Below are 18,761 nucleotides of genomic sequence, written 5' to 3'. Positions count from 1 at the left end.
GTACAAGATAAAAATACTGTTAAATAGGGCCTGAGCTGTGCGTTACTATAGTGTATTTTGTGTACCCTGATTCCCCACCTATGCTGCCGAAATAAATTACCAAAGTCGCCGTTTTCGCCTGTCAATCAGGCTGGTCAGGTCATATGGGCGTGGCGACATCGCTGTTTCTTCCCCCAGATCTTGCATATCTTTCCGTTGGTGGCATAGTGGTTTGCACATGCCCATCTTCTGAATCCACTGGGCAGGAGAAGAAAAAACGCGCAATCTGCGCTATTTCCCTGGTGATCTGTGGGGGCGGCCATCTTCCTGAGGCCGCGCGTGCGCATATGGAGTCCTCTGCTGCCCGGGGCTTCAGGAAAATGGCCGCGGGATGCCGCGCGTGCGCAGATGGAGATCACGGCGGCGATTTTCCTGAAGCCGAGATGCGACCGTGCGTCCTTCATAAGTGATAATCAAACACACAGGATTAAACCCCCATCGGTAACGTATGTTGATGTCCCTCAATGCTTTACAGACATGGGCGTATTCTCTCCTTTTGGCCAGGGTAGCAGCTGACAAATTCGGGCAGACCTGGAGATCCCGGAATTCAAGGGGTAGGTTAGGGGGGCTCCTTATCTGCCGCAGGAATGTCTCTTTAGTAGTGTACAAATGAATCCGTGCAAGGATGTCTCTAGGAAGAGATGGGTCTAGATGCTTGGGCTTGGGTTTTCTATGTACCCTGTCTGCCAATAGATCTCTTGAGGAAAGTGAGGGCAGGACAGCCTGCATAAAATTCTGGAGGAAAGCAGCTAAATCTTGATCTGCAACATTCTCAGGAATTCCTCTCACACGAATATTGTTCCTCCTGGATCTGTCCTCTAAGTCGTGCAATTTATCAAATGCCCCTGCTAACTTGCCTTTTATAACTTGGTTTTCATCCACCAGAGCGTTAATTACAAAGACATATTCGGACATTTTATTTTCCAAATGATCCGTGCGGGCCCCTAAGGAGTTAATGTCTCCTCTTATCTCCTTCAACATGTCCTGCATATCCTCTTTTATTGAGGCGCGTATAGATGTGAGGAATTCTGTCATATCCCCCCTGGTCATAGGTGCAGAGCTGCTATATTGTGCTCCCGCTGAGGTCTCACCTCTTTCTGAATCCTGGGAGCCGTGGGAGGAGTGTGATGATCTAGGGGGAGAAGCCGCCGCCATTTTCCCTGCGGTATGTGCGGTTTGAGACCGCGGAAAGAAGTCTGGCAGGCGAGGAGGAGAGGCCTTCTTATGAGATCTGCCTCGGGTCATCATATGCCCAGTCGTGCTGTGGTGCTAGCGGTAAGCGCTTCAGCGGTCAGGAGAGTCAGTGGAAGCCGGTATGAGCCGCGTTATGTCTGGTGGTGCCAAAGCTCGTCACCTCATTTTAGGTCCAGCATGACAAGGTTAGGTGTGGGACAAGCCCAGGACAGTGTACTTGAGGGTACAACTCAGTGATGATGTTGTAGAAGCAGAGGAAAAAACATACAGGAAGCTCACTGTCTCTGATATATGTCTTATTGTTCTCCTGGGTGCTGCTGCTGGAAAAGGGATGGGATTCCAAAGAAATAGTTTATCTTCTCTTATGGAGGAGAGTGACAGTGGTAGAAGATCAGCTTCTGTTGACTAGAAGGGATATTGTCAGCCTCCCTTATCTCTCACACTGGAGTCCTGTTTGCTCAGCAGAGGAGGATCTGTCCTGGCCCCCCCACTATGAGAACAGGGCTATTGCAAGCGTGTGCAGGCTGTAATCACCGCTCTGCTCATGGGGAATCTCCTAATAGATCTGACTGTGGGCAGAGAAGGATTAAGGAAACCTCTGGAAGATGATAAAAGTGCTGGTGTTTCTGCTGTTAGATGTTTGGGAAGCGAGAGGTGCAGAGAGCAAATTACAGGCCCTCCTCCACAGGGGAAGCACTGGCCTGTTACACTCACCAGGCCTCGAGGCTCAGGTTCCAGAGATCCCTTCACACTCTGCAAAAGCTATTTTTTTGTGGTCCACAAGATGCAGCACACTCTCATGGAGGCTTAGATGGTAAGACAAGATGATTTACAGCAGCAGTGTGGCCTATGGATGTTGATTTCCAGGCTGGAGATCAGGAGCTCCTGGAAGAAGCTTCCTCTCTTGATGGTGCCTAAGCCACACCCCTGGGTTATTTGCATTCTAAGGATAAATTGCACAATAAAGTTTGGGGTTCATTTTCTTCTGCTACTTTTGTGAAAATGAAAAATTTGGGGCTATAGCAACATTTTTTGGGGAAAAATCCTAATTTTAGATTTCATGGCCCAACGTTATCAAATTCTGTAAAGCATGTGTGAGTTCAAGATGTTCACCACATCTGTAGATAAATTCCTTAAAGGGTGTATTTTCCAAAATTGGGTCACTTGCAGGGGGTTTCCATCGTTTAGGCACATTAGTGACTCTGAAAACACAACATGACGTCTGCTATCTATTCCAGCCAATTTTGTGCCCCAATAGCGCTCCTTCCCTTCTGAGCGCTTCCGTGTGCCCCAGTAGTTTTCCACCAGATATGGGGTGTCGGCGTACTCAGCAGAAATTGCACAACAAACTGGGTAGTCCATTTTATCCTGTTACCCTTGGTGCTAAAGTAACATTTTTGCGGGAAAAAAAAATTATTTTCTCTTTTCCCTTTCATAATGTTTTAATTTCTGTGACACACTTAAAGGATTAATAAACTTCTGTGGTTTTGAGCACTTTGAGAAGTGCACTATTTAAAATGATGACACTTTTGGTCATTTTCTGTCACATATACTCTTCAAAGTCACTTCATATGTGATTTGGTCCCTAAAAAAATAGGTTTTGTAAATTTTGTTGGAAAAATGAGAAATTGCTGAAAACTTTTAACCCTTCTAATTTCGCAAAAAAAAAAATTATGTTTAAAAAATGAGGCTGATGTAAAGTAGACATGTGGTAAATTGTATTTATTATCTATTTTGTGTAGTATATCTGGTTTAAGGGCAAACAATTTCAAAGTTTGAAAATTGTGATATTTTCAAATTTTTTGTAAAGTTTTAGATATTTTTCTCCAATAATTGTCAATCATATCAACCTAAAGTTCCCACTAGTATGAAATATAACGTCACGAAAAAACAATCTCAGAATTGCTGGGATATGTTTAAGCATTCTGGAGTTATTACCTAATAAATTGACACTGATCGGAATTGAAAAACTTGTCCTTGTCCGGAATGTGAAAATAGGCTTCAGGGAGAAAGAGTTAAACAAGCAGAAATTGGACTGTGTAAATTAACCCATTATCTACCAATGTCCTTTTTTTTGGGACGCCTAATCTTTTGCTTCTAGCAAGTAAGATTTTATCATTTTTATAATTAGGTCCAATTTTTTGTGTTGTGTTTGTAAAATGAATGTTTTCAAAATAGGAAATCAAGTCATTGTCATTTTTAATTGAATATTGGGACGCCCTTTTCTGAAAAATCCGTAAAATGAAAATTTCTAATTTGGCAAGTAATGGGTTAAGACCCTCGAATTGAGCTTCTGAAAAGTACCAGAAATTGGTGGAGTTGAAGAACTGAGCTAAGCTGAATCATGCTGAGATCCCTAAAGCATGGAAGATTATGTTTGTGTACAAACACTGTCTTAGAAGTCCAAATAGGGAGAAAAAGTGTCACTCACCAACTCAAAATGTAATTTGATTATTATACAGTACAGACCAAAAGTTTGGACACACCTTCTCATTTCAAGATTTTTCTCTATTTTCATGACTGTGAAAATTGTGCATTCACTCTGAAGGCATCAAAACTATGAATTAACACATGTGGAATTATATACTTAACAAAAAAGTGTGAAACACCTGCAATTATGTCTCATATTCTAGGTTCTTCAAAGTAGCCATCTTTTGCTTTGATGACTGCTTTGCACACTCTTGGCATTCTCTTGATGAGCTTCAAGAGGTAGTCACTGGGAATGGCTTTCAATTCCCAGGTGTGCCCTGTCAGGTTTAATAAGTTGAATTTCTTGCCTTATAAATGGGGTTGGGACCATCAGTTGTGTTGAGCAGAAGTCTGGTGGATACACAGCTGATAGTCCTACTGAATAGACTGTTAGAATTTGTATTATGGCAAGAAAAAAGCAGCTAAGTAAAGAAAAATGAGTGGCCATCATTACTTTAAGAAATGAAGGTCAGTCAGTCCGAAAAATTGGGCAAACTTTGAAAGTGTCCCCAATTGCACAGGCAAAATGTGATGTGCTGCTGCAGTGCAGTATAGAGCAATCTCCACCAGGGGGTGCTGGCTAAGGAAAGGAGGTTGCACACACAGCACAGCAACACTGAACAGCAACACAGGTGTCACAGGTAATGAAAGGGACATGAAACAAGCCAAGGTCATACACGGAGATAGCAGCGCGGTACAGAAGGGGCGAGCAGAGAATCGTCGGGGACAAGCAAGACGTCAGAACCTACCGGGAACGTGGTAACCAAAACGTGAGACGGAGACGGAGTCGAGGTACAGGCCAAAGGTCAGAACAAGTCATAAACGGGTGTAGGCAGTCAGAGGCAAACAGGAACACAATAGCAGGGATCAGGTCAGGAGCTCAAACCTTGCAGCATGAACTATAGCTGACACTGGCCCAATGGCTACAGAGGACTTAAATAGTTCAGCCAGCTCCAGGGTGAGGCAGAGAGGATTAACTCCCACATGACCAGTCCAGAGACAAGAGAGCTGAACATAATCTCAGAACTGGATCATGACACAAAAACCATCAAGCGCTACAAAGAAACTGACTCACCTGAGGACCGCCCCAGGAAAGAAAGACCAAGAGTCACCTCTGCTTCTGAGGATAAGTTTATCCGAGTCACCAGCCTCAGAAATTGCAGGTGAACAGCAGCTCAGATTAGAGACCAGGTCAATGCCACACAGAGTTCTAGCAGCAGACACATCTCTACAACAACTGTTAGGAGGTTAAGAGGAGACTTTGTGCAGCAGGCCTTCATGGCAAAATAGCTGCTAGGAAACCACTGCTAAGGACAGGCAACAAGCAGAAGAGACTTGCTCAGGCTAAAGAACACAAGGAAAGGATATTAGACCTGTGAAAATCTGTGCTTTGGTCTGATGAGTCCAAATTTGAGATCTTTGTTTCCAACCACCATGTCTTTGTGCGACGCAGAAAATGTAAATGGATGGACTCTACATGCCTGGTTCCCACCGTGAAGCATGGAGGAGGAGCTGTGATGGTGTGGGGGTGCTTTGCTGGTGACACTGTTGGGGATTTATTCAAAATTGAAGGCATACTGAACCAGCATGGTTACCACAGCAACTTGCAGCGGCATGTTATTCCATCCGCTTTGCCTTTAGTTGGACCATCATTTATTTTTCAACAGGACAATGACCCCAAACACACCTCCAGGCTGTATAAGGGCTATTTGACCAAGAAGGAGAGTGATGGGGTGCTACGCCAGATCTGAACATAATCGAGATGATTTGGGGTGAGCTGGACCGCAGAGTGAAGGCAAAAGGGCCAACAAGTGCTAGGCATCTCTGGGAACTCCTTCAAGAATGTTGGAAGACCATTCCTGGAGACTACCTCTTGAAGTTCATCAAGAGAATGCCAAGAGTGTGCAAAGCAGTTACCAAAGCAAAAGGTGGCTACTTTGAAGAACCTAGAATATAAGACATAATTTCAGGTGTTTCACACTTTTTTGTTAAGTTTATAATTCCACATGTGTTAATTCATAGTTTTGATGCCTTCAGTGTGAATGTACAATTTTCATAGTCATGAAAATACAGAAAAATCTTTAAATGAGAAGGTGTGTCCAAACTTTTGGTCTGTACTGTACATCCATTAAAATAAAAAAAAAAACAACTTATGTTATTTGGTTGGTGAGTGCCACTATGTTTTCACACTTAGACGAATAGTAGAGTGTCTGTCCTTATACTTAGAGAAGTGTCTGCAAAAGTAATATTCTTTTCAGCTAATATCAGGAACAATTCTGATAGACAATTAGGTCCCACTGAATACACACTGCAAAATATAATGTACAACTTGTACTGAGCATACCAGACATTCTCTTGAAAAATATCTAAAGTACAATGTTCAAAGGGAATCTGTCAGTAAGATCAACCATATATAAGGGCATGCTGTTAATTAAAATGTAAATACATCAACACCTTTAAATCTTCTACCTGTAGCTACATTTCCAAGTAATCAGTCTGTTAACTAATATGCAAATGATACCTTAAGTGCTTTGTGCATAACTGAGCACTTAACAAACCTCTGTCTACTCAGGTTATTTCCCCACCCAGCACCAGCCTCTTTAACTTGATTGATAACTTACTGTCTGATTCCACCTAATTTCAGGGGAATTTTAATACTTTTTTTTTATTAAAAACATTGCAGTACTAATAGGCGTTTAACTATGGCATGCCAAAAAGTCTTTGATTGTATTTGTGGTAATGACGGAGTCATAGAAATTCCTTCCATATTGAATTACTGAAAGCCACAGTCACCATTAGCCAAGGGTTTTGTCTTTGGCGTGCTCAAATAATATGTTTGAGTCCCCGCACCTGCATGTCACAAGGCTTTTTGACATCCGCAACACATGCAGGGATGCCTGTTTGTTAGACAATCCCTGCATGTATTGCAGCTGTCAAACAGCAGGGAGACATGCACATGAGCAGGCTCAGATAATATCGTATCCAAGCATATTTGCTAATCACTAGTTATTACATCTATCATCCCACTCCCAACAGAGATGGCTGTTGTGAATTCTGTGGCTGAATTCACTCCTGTGGTCACAAGTGGTACTGCAGCTTCTGAGCTTCCTCCCTCAGGTGTTCTGGTGAGCTCGTTAACTGCTTCATTACTTAACTCCGCCTGATGCTGCTATCCTTGCTCCTTGTCAATGTTTCAGTGTTGGATCTGAGCTTCTCCTGATTGTTCCTGTGACCTGCTGCTCTGTATAGCTAAGTGCTTTTTGCTTTTTTGTTGCTTTTTTTCTGTCCAGCTTGTCTTTTGTTTTGCTGGAAGCTCTGAGACGCAAAGGGTGTACCGCCGTGCCGTTAGTTCGGCACGGTGGGTTTTTTTTTGCCCCCTTTGCGTGGTTTTGCTTTAGGGTTTTTTGTAGACTGCAAAGTTCGCTTTACTGTCCTTGCTCTGTCCTAGAATATCGGGCCCCACTTTGCTGAATCTATTTCATCCCTACGTTTTGTCTTTTCATCTTACTCACAGTCATTATATGTGGGGGGCTGCCTTTTCCTTTGGGGAATTTCTCTGGGGCAAGTCAGGCCTATTTTTCTATCTTCAGGCTAGCTAGTTTCTTAGGCTGTGCCGAGTTGCCTAGGTAGTTGTTAGGCGCAATCCACAGCCGCTTTTAGTTGTGTTTAGGATAGGATCAGGTGTGCAGTCTACAGAGTTTCCACGTCTCAGAGCTCGTTCTTGTATTTTTGGGTATTTGTCAGATCACTGTGTGCGCTCTGATCGCTAAGCACACTGTGTTTCTGGATTGCCTTCATAACACCTGTCATTAGCAAACATAACAGTACAAGGAGCCCAACTAATGATTCTCAATAGAGGGAAAGAAAAAGTTCTGACATCATTTTTTTTTTTTCTGCTCTGTGTTCACTTTTTTTTTTTCCCCTAGACATTTGGGTGATTCTGGACACAGGTGTGGACATGGATATTCAGGGTCTGTGCTCTTCAATGGATAATCTCGTTATAAATGTACAAAAAATTCAAGATACTATTGATCAGAAATCTATGTTAGAACCAAGAATTCCTATTCCTGATTTGTTTTTTGGAGATAGAACTAAGTTTCTAAGTTTCAAAAATAATTGTAAGCTATTTCTGGCCTTGAAACCTCATTCTTCTGGTAATCCTATTCAACAGGTTTTGATTATTATTTCTTTTTTGCGCGGCGACCCTCAAGACTGGGCATTTTCTCTTGCGCCAGGAGACCCTGCATTGAGTAGTGTCGATGCGTTTTTCCTGGCGCTCGGATTGCTGTACGATGAGCCTAATTCAGTGGATCAGGCTCAGAAAAATTTGCTGGCTTTGTGCCAGGGTCAGGATGATATAGAAGTATATTGTCAGAAATTTAGGAAATGGTCAGTACTCACTCAGTGGAATGAATCTGCGCTGGCAGCTTTGTTCAGAAAGGGTCTCTCTGAGGCTCTTAAGGATGTCATGGTGGGATTTCCTATGCCTGCTGGTTTGAATGAGTCTTTGTCTTTGGCCATTCAGATCGGTCGACGCTTGCGCGAGCGTAAATCTGTGCACCATTTGGCGGTACTGCCTGAGGTTAAACCTGAGCCTATGCAGTGCGATAGGACTATGACTAGAGTTGAACGGCAGGAATACAGACGTCTGAATGGTCTGTGTTTCTACTGTGGTGATTCCACTCATGCTATTTCTGATTGTCCTAAGCGCACTAAGCGGTCCGCTAGGTCTGCCGTCATTGGTACTGTACAGTCCAAATTCCTTCTGTCCATTACCTTGATATGCTCTTTGTCGTCGTTTTCTGTCATGGCGTTTGTGGATTCGGGCGCTGCCCTGAATCTGATGGATTTGGATTATGCTAAACGTTGTGGGTTTTTCTTGGAGCCTTTGCGGTGTCCTATTCCATTGAGAGGAAGTGATGCTACACCTTTGGCCAAGAACAAACCTCAATACTGGGCCCAGCTGACCATGTGCATGGCTCCTGCACATCAGGAAGTTATTCGCTTTCTGGTGTTGCATAATCTGCATGATGTGGTCGTGTTGGGGTTGCCATGGCTACAAACCCATAATCCAGTATTGGATTGGAATTCCATGTCGGTATCCAGCTGGGGTTGTCAGGGGGTACATGGTGATGTTCCATTTTTGTCGATTTCGTCATCCACCCCTTCTGAGGTCCCAGAGTTCTTGTCTGATTATCAGGATGTATTTGAAGAGCCCAAGTCCGATGCTCTACCTCCGCATAGGGATTGTGATTGTGCTATCAATTTGATTCCTGGTAGTAAATTCCCTAAAGGTCGATTATTTAATTTATCCGTGCCCGAACACGCCGCTATGCGCAGTTATGTGAAGGAATCCCTGGAGAAGGGACATATTCGCCCATCGTCATCACCACTGGGAGCAGGGTTCTTCTTTGTAGCCAAGAAGGATGGTTCGCTGAGACCGTGTATTGATTACCGCCTTCTTAATAAGATCACTGTTAAATTTCAGTATCCCTTGCCATTGTTATCTGACTTGTTTGCTCGGATTAAGGGGGCTAGTTGGTTCACTAAGATAGATCTTCGTGGTGCGTATAATCTGGTGAGAATCAGGCAAGGAGATGAATGGAAAACTGCATTCAATACGCCCGAGGGTCATTTTGAGTATCTAGTGATGCCGTTCGGACTTGCCAATGCTCCATCTGTGTTTCAGTCTTTTATGCATGACATCTTCCGTGAGTATCTGGATAAATTCCTGATTGTTTACTTGGATGACATTTTGATCTTCTCAGATGATTGGGAGTCTCATGTGAAGCAGGTCAGAATGGTTTTTCAGGTCCTGCGTGCTAACTCTTTGTTTGTGAAGGGATCAAAGTGTCTCTTCGGTGTGCAGAAAGTTTCATTTTTGGGGTTCATCTTTACCCCTTCTACTATCGAGATGGATCCAGTTAAGGTCCAAGCCATCCAGGATTGGATTCAGCCGACATCTCTGAAAAGTCTGCAAAAGTTCCTGGGCTTTGCTAATTTTTATCGTCGCTTCATCTGTAATTTTTCTAGCATTGCCAAACCATTGACCGATTTGACCAAGAAGGGTGCTGATTTGGTTAATTGGTCTTCTGCTGCTGTGGAAGCTTTTCAGGAGTTGAAGTGTCGTTTTTGTTCTGCCCCTGTGTTGTGTCAGCCAGATGTTTCTCTTCCGTTCCAGGTCGAGGTTGATGCTTCTGAGATTGGAGCAGGGGCGGTTTTGTCACAGAGAGGTTCTGATTGCTCAGTGATGAAACCATGTGCTTTCTTTTCCAGGAAGTTTTCGCCCGCTGAGCGTAATTATGATGTGGGCAATCGAGAGTTGCTGGCCATGAAGTGGGCATTCGAGGAGTGGCGTCATTGGCTTGAAGGAGCTAAGCATCGCGTGGTGGTATTGACTGATCATAAGAACTTGACTTATCTCGAGTCTGCCAAGCGCTTGAATCCTAGACAGGCCCGTTGGTCGTTATTTTTTGCCAGCTTCGACTTTGTGATTTCGTACCTTCCGGGCTCTAAAAATGTGAAGGCGGATGCTCTGTCTAGGAGTTTTGTGGCCGACTCTCCGGGTTTATCTGAGCCAGCGGGTATCCTCAAGGAAGGAGTCATTGTGTCTGCCATCTCCCCTGATTTGCGGCGGGTGCTGCAAAAATTTCAGGCGAATAAACCTGATCGTTGTCCAGCAGAGAAACTGTTCGTCCCTGATAGGTGGACTAATAAACTTATCTCTGAACTTCATTGTTCGGTGTTGGCTGGTCATCCTGGAATCTTTGGTACCAGAGAGTTAGTGGCTAGATCCTTCTGGTGGCCATCTCTGTCACGGGATGTACGTACTTTTGTGCAGTCCTGTGGGATTTGTGCTAGGGCTAAGCCCTGCTGTTCTCGTGCCAGTGGGTTGCTTTTGCCCTTGCCGGTCCCAAAGAGGCCTTGGACACATATTTCGATGGATTTCATTTCTGACCTTCCCGTTTCTCAAAAGATGTCAGTCATTTGGGTGGTCTGTGATCGCTTTTCTAAAATGGTCCATCTGGTGCCCTTGGCTAAATTGCCTTCCTCCTCTGATTTGGTACCTTTGTTCTTTCAGCATGTGGTTCGGTTGCATGGCATTCCTGAGAATATTGTTTCTGACAGAGGTTCCCAGTTTGTTTCAAGGTTTTGGCGAGCCTTTTGTGGTAGGATGGGCATTGACCTATCCTTTTCCTCGGCTTTCCATCCTCAGACTAATGGCCAGACCGAACGAACCAATCAGACCTTGGAAACATATCTGAGATGTTTTGTTTCTGCAGACCAGGATGATTGGGTGTCCTTTTTGCCGTTGGCTGAGTTCGCCCTTAATAATCGGGCCAGCTCGGCTACCTTGGTTTCTCCATTTTTTTGCAATTCTGGGTTCCATCCTCGTTTCTCTTCAGGACAGGTTGAGTCTTCGGACTGTCCTGGTGTGGATTCTGTGGTGGATAGGTTGCAGCAGATCTGGACTCAGGTAGTGGACAATTTGATCTTGTCCCAGGAGAAAGCTCAACTTTTCGCTAATCGCAGACGCCGTGTGGGTCCCCGACTTCGTGTTGGGGATCTGGTTTGGTTATCTTCTCGTCATATTCCTATGAAGGTTTCCTCTCCTAAATTTAAACCTCGTTTTATTGGTCCGTATAGGATTTCTGAGGTTCTCAATCCTGTGTCTTTTCGTTTGACCCTCCCAGACTCCTTTTCCATACATAATGTATTCCATAGGTCGTTGTTGCGGAGATACGTGGCACCTATGGTTCCATCTGTTGAGCCTCCTGCCCCGGTTTTGGTGGAGGGGGAATTGGAGTATATTGTGGAGAAGATTTTGGATTCTCGTGTTTCTAGACGGAAACTCCAGTATCTGGTTAAATGGAAGGGTTATGCTCAGGAAGATAATTCCTGGGTTTTTGCCTCTGATGTTCATGCTTCCGATCTTGTTCGTGCCTTTCATGCGGCTCATCCTGGTCGGCCTGGGGGCTCTGGTGAGGGTTCGGTGACCCCTCCTCAAGGGGGGGGTACTGTTGTGAATTCTGTGGCTGAATTCACTACTGTGGTCACAAGTGGTACTGCAGCTTCTGAGCTTCCTCCCTCAGGTGTTCTGGTGAGCTCGTTAACTGCTTCATTACTTAACTCCGCCTGATGCTGCTATCCTTGCTCCTTGTCAATGTTTCAGTGTTGGATCTGAGCTTCTCCTGATTGTTGCTGTGACCTGCTGCTCTGTATAGCTAAGTGCTTTTTGCTTTTTTGTTGCTTTTTTTCTGTCCAGCTTGTCTTTTGTTTTGCTGGAAGCTCTGAGACGCAAAGGGTGTACCGCCGTGCCGTTAGTTCGGCACAGTGGGGTTTTTTTTGCCCCCTTTGCGTGGTTTTGCTTTAGGGTTTTTTGTAGACTGCAAAGTTCGCTTTACTGTCCTCGCTCTGTCCTAGAATATCGGGCCCCACTTTGCTGAATCTATTTCATCCCTACGTTTTGTCTTTTCATCTTACTCACAGTCATTATATGTGGGGGGCTGCCTTTTCCTTTGGGGAATTTCTCTGGGGCAAGTCAGGCCTATTTTTCTATCTTCAGGCTAGCTAGTTTCTTAGGCTGTGCCGAGTTGCCTAGGTAGTTGTTAGGCGCAATCCACAGCCGCTTTTAGTTGTGTTTAGGATAGGATCAGGTGTGCAGTCTACAGAGTTTCCACGTCTCAGAGCTCGTTCTTGTATTTTTGGGTATTTGTCAGATCACTGTGTGCGCTCTGATCGCTAAGCACACTGTGTTTCTGGATTGCCTTCATAACACCTGTCATTAGCAAACATAACAGACGGCACAGGCATCATTTGCTTCTGTTGATCACATAAAATAATTAGTGGTGGTTTCTATAAAGTTAACACAGATGGAAATAGGGAGCAAGACAGATATCCCTGTTAGCAGTTTAATGAACTAGATGCCACAGTCAATTGAAATAAATTACAGCTTGAAAACTGCTAAAAATATATTAGACAAGTAAATTAAACTTTTGTGATACTTACTATTCACAAATAGCTCTGACTCATTGCTTTGAAAGATCTGCCCGTTCTCAGATATGTAACTACAACGATATTTTCCACTGTCACTAAATGTAACATTGACTATGTGCAGTTTGGCTTCTCGCAGCTTCCAGTTAGTCGTTAAGTTCAGTCTTCTATCTGTTACATTGTTTATATCTGCAATCTTTACTGATGTGCCAACCATTTTGTACCAGTTAAAGTCCTTTGGATCACTATTCAGTGCTGAAATGTTGCAAGTGAATGTCGCATTTTCTCCAGGTTTTAAATGGAGAATTGTGGGAGAATGGACAAACAGAATGTTTACTCCTGAAGAAAATAAAGATATGAGATTACTTTAAAACATTTCTCAACAAACAAAATGGTTTTTAAAACATAAATCGAATTACTGTTGTTATTATTATTATTATTATTATTATCAACTATATAAAACAATAACCAGAAACCAGAAACACATGGGCTACTTGCACATTGAACAAGTTTGTAGGAACCTGTTCACACACCATCAAGAAACTTGAAGACACAAAAGAGCACAGTGAGGTCAAAAATACTCTGTTGTAAAAAAATATAAAACAATACGTCCATACTACAGGGTGGGCCATTTATATGAATACACCTAAATGAAATGGGAATAGTTGATGACCCAGATTGGCGCACTGAATTTGCAGAATGGGATAGACAAAAATTGGAACATGACCCTCAGTTTACACAGAACATTATGTTCAGTGATGACGCAAACTTTTTTGGGTGGGTCATTTATACGGATATACCTATTTAAAATGGGAATGGTGACAGTTTTTCGTATGGTGTTTTGCATTGAAATCTGCCGCAATGACCCGGTTACTGTGTTCACCAGACATAAACACAATTTCTATCCACTCCTCACATGTTAACCTCTGCGACATGTCAAAGGCTGTAAACAAAGAGAAACTTGTAAATAACTCATAAAAGAATAGTTACGTTAAAACCAAGCACACCATTGTTTTTCTTATGAAATCCTCAATAAGTTTGATGTGTCACATGACCCTCTTCCCATTGAAAAAAATGAAAAAAATAAAGTTGAATCCAAAATGGCTGACTTCAAAATGGCCGCCATGGTCACCACCCATCTTGAAAAGTTTCCCCCTCCCATATACTAATGTGCCACAAACAGGAAGTTGATATCTCCAACCATTCCCATTTTATTTAGGTGTACCCATATAAATGGCTAACCCTGTATACTAGATAGATAGATGGTTAATAGTATTAAACCTGGGAAAGTTCTATGCCAGTAGCATTCAAAAATGAAGGGGACTTAATTGTATAGGTGTGCAATAATAAAGCATGTACAACATAATACACCCGCAAAAATTAATAAATACTACTTCATTGGCGTACTAAATTCAGACCATACACTTACAATTGTATCCCAGTTTTAGGTAACATAATGCTTATATACATGAATTCATTACCTAGGTAAACAATGATGTGTTAATTTGTGCAGCTTACTGTGCTGGGTAAGGGATAAGAGCAAACGGTCCCTGTAGCAGGCTGTGCCTTTATTGCACCCATTACAGCTCTATTTAGCCATATTGGTTTTCTCAATCTTCTCCTATTGCACAGTAATTGCCCTCACCCCAGTTTTGACACTCCTAGAACCTTCTAGATATTATTTCATACAATAGCTGCACCCTCCATAAAGAAGTGTAATCCATTTCTCTCTACCATAAAGCCTGTAGCCAACAGAGAAGTAGGCCCAGTTCTCCAGGAACCCAAGGCCCACCTTCTTATACTAATTTCTGGCTTCATATTTACTTTCTTACAGTCTTGCTGGCACATGGTACAGGCAGTATTTCAGGAAATGCTACCAGTGAAGTTCTTGCATTAAGCTTATGGCCTTAATCTCCTAAATTATTTTAAGGACCTTACAACTACCTTTAACTCTTGTAATTGGTGGGAATTTGCACCATGACCAGTGGGTTCTCACCAAGCCCTCCCAGTAATCTGTCAGCCCAATCCATGGTCTTAAGGTACCGTTACACTGAACGACTTACCAACAATCACGACCAGCGATACGACCTGGCCGTGATCGTTGGTAAGTCGTTGTGTGGTCGCTGTGGAGCTGTCACACAGACAGCTCTCCCAGCGACCAACGATCAGGGGAACGACTTCGGCATCGTTGAAACTGTCTTCAACGATGCCGAAGTCCCCGGGTAACCAGGGTAAATATCGGGTTACTAAGCGCAGGGCCGCGCTTAGTAACCCGATATTTACACTGGTTACCATTGTAAAAGTTAAAAAAAAAAAAACAGTACATACTCACATTCCGATGTCTGTCACGTCCCCCGGCGTTCACTGTGTCAGCGCCGGCTGGCCGTAAAGCAGAGCACAGCGGTGACGTCACCGCTGTGCTCTGCTTTATGGCCGGCCGGCGCTGACACAGTCAGTGCGGGAAGCTGACGCCGGGGGACGTGACAGACATCGTGATGTGAGTATGTACTGTTTTTTTTTTTTTTACTTTTACAATGGTAACCAGGGTAAATATCGGGTTACTAAGCGTGGCCCTGCGCTTAGTAACCCGATATTTACCCTGGTTACCAGTGAACACATCGCTGGATCGGCGTCACACACGCCAATTCAGCGATGACAGCGGGTGATCAGCGACCAAAAAAAGGTCCAGATCATTCCCCAGCGACCAACGATCTCCCAGCAGGGGCCTGATCATTGGTCGCTGTTATCGCAAAAAGCAACGATATCGTTAACCCCTTCCCGACCCATGACGCCACGTAGGCGTCATGAAAGTCGGTGCCAATCCGACCCATGACGCCTATGCGGCGTCATGGAAAGATCGCGTCCCTGCAGGCCGGGTGAAAGGGTTAACTCCCATTTCACCCGATCTGCAGGGACAGGGGGAGTGGTAGTTTAGCCCAGGGGGGGTGGCTTCACCCCCTCGTGGCTACGATCGCTCTGATTCGCTGTTGAAAGTGAAACTGCCAATCAGAGCGATTTGTAATATTTCACCTATTATAACGGGTGAAATATTACAATCCAGCCATGGCCGATGCTGAAATATCATCGGCCATGGCTGGAAATACTAATGTGCCCCCACCCCACCCCACCGATCGCCCCCGCAGCCCCCCGATCTGGCCGGTACACTGCTCCGGCTCCCCTCCGTCCAGTGCTCCGCTCCCCCCCGTGCTCTTGTCCGCTCCCCCCGTGCTCCAATCACCCCCCCGTGCTCCAATCACCCCCCCTGCACTCCGATCCACCACCCCCGGTGCTCCGTTCCACCCCCCCGTGCTCCATTCCAGCCCCCCCGTGCTCCATTCCAGCCCCCCCGTGCTCCGTTCCACCCCTCCCGCGCTCCGATTCCCCCCCCGTGCTCCGATCCCCCCCCGTGCTCCAATCCCCCTCCCGTGGTCCCCCCCCACCCCATCATACTTACCGATCCAGCCGGGGTCCCGTCCGTCTTCTCCCTGGGCGCCGCCATCTTCCAAAATGGCGGGCGCATGTGCAGTGCGCCCGCCGAATCTGCCGGCCGGCAGATTCGTTCCAAAGTGCATTTTGATCACTGAGATATAATCTATCTCAGTGATCAAAATAAAAAAAATAATAAATGACCCCCCCCCTTTGTCACCCCCATAGGTAGGGACAATAAAAAAATAAAGAAATTTTTTTTTCCACTAATGTTAGAATAGGGTTAGGGTTAGGGGTAGAGTTAGGGTTAGGGGTAGAGTTAGGGTTAGGGGTAGGGTTAGGGGTAGGGTTAGGGCTAGGGGTAGGGCTAGGGGTAGGGGTAGGGTTAGGGGTAGGGGTAGGGTTAGGGCTAGGGTTAGGGCTAGGGTTAGGGCTAGGGGTAGGGGTAGGGTTAGGGGTAGGGGTAGGGTTAGGGCTAGGGTTATGGCTAGGGGTAGGGTTAGGGGTAGGGCTAGGGTTAGGGCTAGGGGTAGGGTTAGGGCTAGGGTTAGGGTTTCGGTATGTGCACACGTATTCTGGTCCTCTGCGGATTTTTCCGCTGCAGATTTGATAAATCCGCAGTGCTAAACCGCTGCGGATTTATGGCGGATTTACCGCGTTTTTTTCTGCGCATTTCACTGCGGTTTTACAACTGCGATTTTCTATTGGAGCAGTTGTAAAACCGCTGCGGAATCCGCACAAAAGAAGTGACATGCTGCGGAATGTAAACCGCTGCGTTTCCGTGCAGTTTTTCCGCAGCATGTGTACAGCGATTTTTGTTTCCCATAGGTTTACATTGAACTGTAAACTCATGGGAAACTGCTGCGGATCCGCAGCGTTTTCCGCAGCGTGTGCACATACCTTTAGAATTAGGCTATGTGCACACGGTGCGGATTTGGCTGCGGATCCGCAGCAGTGTTCCATCAGGTTTACAGTACCATGTAAACATATGGAAAGCCAAATCCGCTGTGCCCATGGTGCGGAAAATACCGCGCGGAAACGCTGCGTTGTATTTTCCGCAGCATGTCAATTCTTTGTGCGGATTCCGCAGCGTTTTACACCTGTTCCTCAATAGGAATCCGCAGGTGAAATCCGCACAAAAAACACTGGAAATCCGCGGAAAATCCGCAGGTAAAACGCAGTGCCTTTTACCCGCGGATTTTTCAAAAATGGTGCGGAAATATCTCACACGAATCCGCAACGTGGGCACATAGCCTTAGGGTTAGGGTTGGAATTAGGGTTGTGGTTAGGGTTAGGGGTGTGTTGGGGTTAGGGTTGTGGTTAGGGGTGTGTTGCGGTTAGGGTTGTGATTAGGGTTATGGCTACAGTTGGGATTAGAGTTAGGGGTGTGTTGGGGTTAGTGTTGGAGGTAGAATTGAGGGGTTACCACTGTTTAGGCACATCAGGGGTCTCCAAACGCAACATGGCGCCACCATTGATTCCAGCCAATCTCGTATTCAAAAAGTCAAATGGTGCTCTCTCACTTCCGAGCCCCGACGTGTGCCCAAACAGTGGTTTACCCCCACATATGGGGTACCAGCATACTCAGGACAAACTGCGCAACAATTACTGGGGTCCAATTTCTCCTGTTACCCTTGTGAATCTAAAAAAATGCTTGCTAAAACATAATTTTTGAGGAAAGAAAAATGATTTTTTATTTTCACGGCTCTGCGTTGTAAACGTCTGTGAAGCACTTGGGGGTTCAAAGTGCTCACCACATATCTAGATAAGTTCCTTGGGGGGTCTAGTTTCTAAAATGGGGTCAATTGTGGGGGTTTCTACTGTTTAGGCACACCAGGGGCTCTGCAAACGCAACGTGACACCCGTAGACCATTCCATCAAAGTCTGCATTTCAAAAGTCACTACTTCCCTTCTGAGCCCCGACGTGTGCCCAAACAGTGGTTTACCCCCACTCATGGGGTATCAGCGTATTCAGGAGAAACTGGACAACAACTTTTGGGGTCCAATTTCTCCTGTAACCCTTGGGAAAATAAAAAATTCTGGGCTAAATAATTATTTTTGAGGAAAGAAAACGTATTTATTATTTTCACGGCTCTGCATTATAAACTTCTATGAAGCGCTTGGGGGTTCAAAGTGCTCACCACACATCTAGATAAGTTCCTTTCGGGGTCTAGTTTCCAAAATGAGGTCACTTGTGGGGGGTTTCTACTGTTAAGCCACATCAGGGGCTCTGCAAACGCAACGTGACGCCCACAGAGCATTCCATCAAAGTCTGCATTTCAAAACGTCACTACTTCACTTCCGAGCCTCGGCATGTGCCCAAACAGTGGTTTACCCCCACATATGGGGTATCAGCGTACTCAGGAGAAACTGGACAACAACTTTTGGGGTCCAATTTCTTCTGTAACCCTTGGGAAAATAAAAAATTCTGGGCTAAATAATTGTTTTTGAGGAAAGAAAACGTATTTATTATTTTCACGGCTCTGCATTATAAACTTCTATGAAGCACTTGGGGGTTCAAAGTGCTCACCACACATCTAGATAAGTTCCTTTGGGGGTCTAGTTTCCAAAATGGGGTCACTTGTGGGGGGTTTCTACTGTTAAGCCACATCAGGGGCTCTGCAAACGCAACGTGACGC

General features: G+C 44.9%; 1 protein-coding gene across 1 annotated transcript in view; it reads right to left on the bottom strand.

Moving 5' to 3' along the window:
- Positions 1-18,761, bottom strand: part of PDCD1 (programmed cell death 1) — a 102,664-nt gene that overhangs the window by 59,510 nt on the left and 24,393 nt on the right. The window contains exon 2 of the mRNA XM_069727071.1: positions 12,712-13,035. Within this exon, the coding sequence (XP_069583172.1) occupies positions 12,712-13,035 (324 nt within the window). The remainder of the gene's footprint in view (positions 1-12,711; positions 13,036-18,761) is intronic.

The sequence above is a fragment of the Ranitomeya imitator genome, chromosome 5 (genome assembly GCF_032444005.1).
Source record: "Ranitomeya imitator isolate aRanImi1 chromosome 5, aRanImi1.pri, whole genome shotgun sequence".
In the NCBI taxonomy this organism is placed as follows: Eukaryota; Metazoa; Chordata; class Amphibia; order Anura; family Dendrobatidae; genus Ranitomeya; species Ranitomeya imitator.
This window is presented reverse-complemented; position numbering and strand designations above follow the sequence as displayed.